Below are 4,643 nucleotides of genomic sequence, written 5' to 3'. Positions count from 1 at the left end.
TCCCTCCAACTTTGTCCTTCTTCAGGAGTTCACTGCTAACTCTGAGTTTCTTCCATATCCATATGACGCTGGTAATCAGTTTTTCCCATTTTTTGCACAGAGGATGGTATTTAGATCAGGATAGCATTGGACTTATTGCAAACAATGATGCCACAAGAAGTTGCTTGACCCTTATTCCTCAGAGAGCTTGAAATCATTAAACTTTTATAGATTGGTAGGCGATAGAGGCCAGGTCCCAGGTGGATATGTGATGGGGAAATGTCATGCTTAACTGTTGTGCAGTAATACAGCTCTATTTGGCTGGAGACAGAAGCCATAGATTCCTCAATCAGCTCCTTCAGGGATTTGATCCCCATCATCCTTTGAGCATTGTTGAGGCTCTTGACATCCGTGTGCCACCCCCTGTCATTGCATGGTTTCCTAATGAGGGCTTCTTAATGCTCCTAATTTAGCATATTTTAAATAGAGATATATATTACTGGATGAAGCACAAAGAACATCCACCTCACCATATCAAAGGACACCCCTGAGCAGAGGAGTACACAGAAAGTTGGAGGGAGAAATCGTTTTGAAACGTCTGTGTTTGTGCTCAGAACCTAAGTACTCAGAGGTTTTGGGATTTACATAACTAAATATCACCAAACACGCGCCAAAAACCCTCATTAAATGCCCATGCCTGATACCCCATATCTCTTCCATGATATGGGAAAGGATGAGCATTTACTCAAGACTAAAAAAGGGATTGGACTTCCATCACCCAGATTCAGTCATGTGCATTTTGTTTCATTTTGCACTAGCACATCAGGAAAATAAATCCTGAATATTTAGAGAACAAGTGCAACGTTAAAAAATAAAGAAGCTAATTACTTATCTTTCCTTTTTAACTCATCTTTAAACGGGGAAGATTAAATATAAGCGTTAAGACCATGGTTATCAACAGAAGTATTGCCACATCACAGCCTTCCTGGTCAGTGTTGGTAAGTAACGTATGCTATCACATTTGTATGACACTGATGGCAACAACAAGCGGTTTTACTTTAAAGGAATGCCAGTTTACTCCAAGATATATCTGCCTCATTTGCATCTTTATAGGACATATGCAAGACCTCTAACTGAGATGCACATAGTCATATTGTACCTAAAACCTCCATTCCTAGTTCAATTGTATGATAAGATGGCTCTAGGTGAAAAGCTAATACATTTATTAAGTGCCAATTTCATGCTCAGTCCTAGCCAGAAATTATCATAGATCATCCCTGACGAAAACCGACACACTTACAAAATGAGTTTAACTTTGCTTCTTTCTTCCATGGCCATGTAGCAAGAGAGAGGCTCAGAAGTAGCAAAGGTTGGTTTCTGTCCAGACACATGGTATGTGGTCAAGAAAGGGTGGACTAAATTATTTTTAACCGATCGTCGTTTCTGCAAATGGCATGTCCTTGACCCTCCTTCTCTTGATTCTTAAAAAGTTAACATATTTTAAGAACCATATTGATAATAATGTTTCTCTTAAATTTGCAGAGTGCTGACACAATGAATGTCTCCAAGCAGGATTCCAGCTTTGCTTCCGTGAATGAATTTGTACTCCTAGGTTTCTCCTTTGAGTGGCAGATCCAGAGCCTCTTGTTCTCCCTCTTTACCACAGCCTACGTTATGACCATAACAGGAAACGGTGCTATTCTCTGTGCAGTGTGGTGTGACCAGAGACTTCACACGCCCATGTACATATTCCTGGGGAATTTCTCCTTCCTAGAGATCTGGTATGTCTCTTCGACAGTCCCCAAGATGCTGGTCAACTTTCTCTCAGAGACAAAAACTATTTCCTTTGCTGGTTGCTTCCTCCAATTCTATTTCTTTTTCTCTTTGGGCATATCTGAAAGCTTCCTTTTGGCTGTCATAGCTTTTGATCGGTACCTTGCTATCTGTCGCCCCTTGCACTACCCTAATATCATGACTGGGTATCTCTGTGCTAAACTAGTCACTGTCTGCTGGGTTTGTGGGTTTCTGTGGTTCCTGATCCCCATTGTTCTTATGTCTCAGATGCCCTTTTGTGGCCCAAACATCATTGACCATGTTGTGCGTGATCCAGGACCACTGCTTGCATTGGCATGTACCTCTGCACCAAGGATCCAATTGCTTTGCTATACTCTCACCTCCTTAGTTATCTTTGGTAATTTCTTCTTCATCCTTGGATCTTATACTCTTGTCCTAGTAGCTGTGTTTCGTGTACCTTCAGCCACTGGAAGACGTAAAGCCTTCTCAACATGTGGATCTCATTTGGCCGTGGTGTCACTGTTCTATGGCTCTCTGATGGTCATGTATGTGAGCCCAGGACTCGGACATTCTGCTGGGATGCAGAAAGTTGCAACACTGTTCTATGCTATGGTGACCCCACTCTTCAACCCTCTCATCTACAGCCTCCGGAATAAGGACATGAAAGCAGCCTTGAGGAAAGTTGTGGGGCTTTCTAGCACAAGCTAGGACAGACTACTGGATTCCTCCATGATTAGGTTAGTATAGTCTTGCACTAAATTATCAGAATTGCCTGATTCTCCAAAGTTTGAAATAATGATATTGCATCTATTTATTCTGATTTGTTTATGTTATTGACTTCCACATCTAGGAGAGCCTTAGGAGTCCTAGCTGTTTGGGTGGTTAACAGTTCAGGTCCACCTGTGGGTCTATAGAAAAAATATGAAGCTTCCTGCTCCCATAATGATTTACATCCCTGGAAACACGAAGGGGCAGTTCCACTCTCTGTCTTATAGAATCTTTATTAGTTGAATTAGGCCCGATGGCAGTAGGTTTGGGGGGTTCATGGAACCATTTACAATGATAAAATAGATTGTGTAGTCAATAGAACCATTGTGTCCCTCTTTAACACTTCAACTGTGTATTAGCTAAGGAACAATTAGGTGCATTTTTTTTGATACTTCTCATATGGCTTATGTATGATAAAAATTTCCCTCTTCTACTTGATAACTTAAATTTATAAATCAAAAAGTTCCATAAAAGTATAAGTTTTGTTTGTTTTGTTGGCTTAAAATAAATGAAACAAAGCCTTTCTCTTATCTAACTGTTGTTCTTACATTTCATCATTGCCTATAAAGTGACCCTTCCAAAAAATTTACCCAAGATTTCTATGACATAGTAGTCTAGCTTAATGACATCCATCTATATGTTGGATTTTTTTCCATATTACATCAGTGTAGTCTCCCAAAATGTACATTTTTATTCTATGTTTATAGCACTTGTAAAGGCATTTTAAAATACAGGATTCTGGTTATTTTCTTTTTCATGCAAATAACATATCTTCTCCTAAGTGATGGAGAGGAAAATGACTCTCTTCAACACAAATTAGTAGCATTAAATGTGTTGCTGAATAATAGCATGTTTTCTCATTATTATTTGTTGCTGAATCATATTATGTTTACACTCGCTGTTATTAAAAGAGCATCCAGAATTCAACCTCTCTAACACAACTCTTTAACTATATTATTATACTTAATATGATTTCAACTTTATTTTCTCTGATTAAAAGCTTTATAATTATCATTATAAATGATATCAAATTGTAAATTTTCATGTGTTTAGATGGAAACTCAATGTCAGTTTTTCTACAAGGACAGTTTTTCTTGCAAGTAGCTTGCGATAATTTGTGAAGCATATTAAGAAACAGAATTTTCAGGAGAAGGACTAGGAATAAAAGAAATATTTCACTACTAGACAAAAATAACTACTTAAAGAATCAGTACTCAAATTCAGAGATAAAGTTACTAAAGACTCCTACATCCTCCTGCCATCCACCACCAATCCTTTTGTTGGCTATTAAAGTTGTTTCCACTTGTTTCATATGAAATAAAAAGAATTTACATAGGCTTCATGAAGTATTGCCATGATGATATTTTGGTTATCAAAATTAGTGCTTACCATCTAATCCAAAATCAGAAATCTCCTGAAAGGTCTAAATGCAATTATTTTAATATGCACATAATAATTTTTCTTTTACCAGTTTTATCTTAGAACAATATCCTTGGAAAGAAATGGCTTACTCTTTCAAAAGGCAGAAATGTATTGACAAATTTGGTCATGGACAGCCAAGTGAGAAACTGTCAAGTCTTTTCGTCAATCTTACTTATCAGAGTTCAACCAGGAATCTGTCACAATCTATTGAGAGGCTTCCTAGCCCTCTGACCCCTTCCCAAGACATGAGGTCAAACCAGTAGAGCTCCAGAATAGGAATAAATAAACTCATAGACTGACCTAAGAACAATTCATTGGTTCTCTTGACATGGTCCTACTCAATACTCACCCTCGGGAAGAACTCACTAAAGATACAAGTGCTATAACAAGTGTGGTAAAGAAATCAGATTGAACCTGGATAACAGAAAGATATTGTCTGGGGTCTTAAAGGATTGTCTTAAAATAAGTTGCCATCTATGTGAGACATAAACTAAATACCCATGGAAGATGCACACCAGCCAGGATGTGCCAAGGAGTGTTAACAGTAAAATGCAAATCTAAAGGAAGAGTCTAAATTGTGAACACCCAGTGTGAGAAAGCTGTGGGGGACAGTGGAAGTGCAGAATCCACGTGTAGGGTCCCCAAAGGAATAAGCCTTGATGACTCCCCTCTTAACCTTG

At 38.4% G+C, this 4,643-nt stretch overlaps 1 protein-coding gene across 1 annotated transcript; it reads left to right on the top strand.

Moving 5' to 3' along the window:
• The first annotated feature begins 1,500 nt into the window (after positions 1–1,500).
• On the top strand, positions 1,501–2,481 carry LOC142425718 (olfactory receptor 11H12-like). Its single transcript, XM_075531053.1, has one exon. The coding sequence runs from the start codon at positions 1,501–1,503 to the stop codon at positions 2,479–2,481; it is 981 nt and encodes a 326-aa protein (XP_075387168.1).
• Positions 2,482–4,643: the final 2,162 nt, after the last annotated feature.

The sequence above is a fragment of the Tenrec ecaudatus genome, chromosome 14 (genome assembly GCF_050624435.1).
Source record: "Tenrec ecaudatus isolate mTenEca1 chromosome 14, mTenEca1.hap1, whole genome shotgun sequence".
NCBI lineage: Eukaryota > Metazoa > Chordata > Mammalia > Afrosoricida > Tenrecidae > Tenrec > Tenrec ecaudatus.
This window is presented reverse-complemented; position numbering and strand designations above follow the sequence as displayed.

Excerpts from the sequence above, each read along its gene's own strand:
- LOC142425718 (XM_075531053.1), top strand. The coding sequence starts at position 1,501 with ATGTTTCTCTTAAATTTGCAGAGTGCTGACACAATGAATGTCTCCAAG.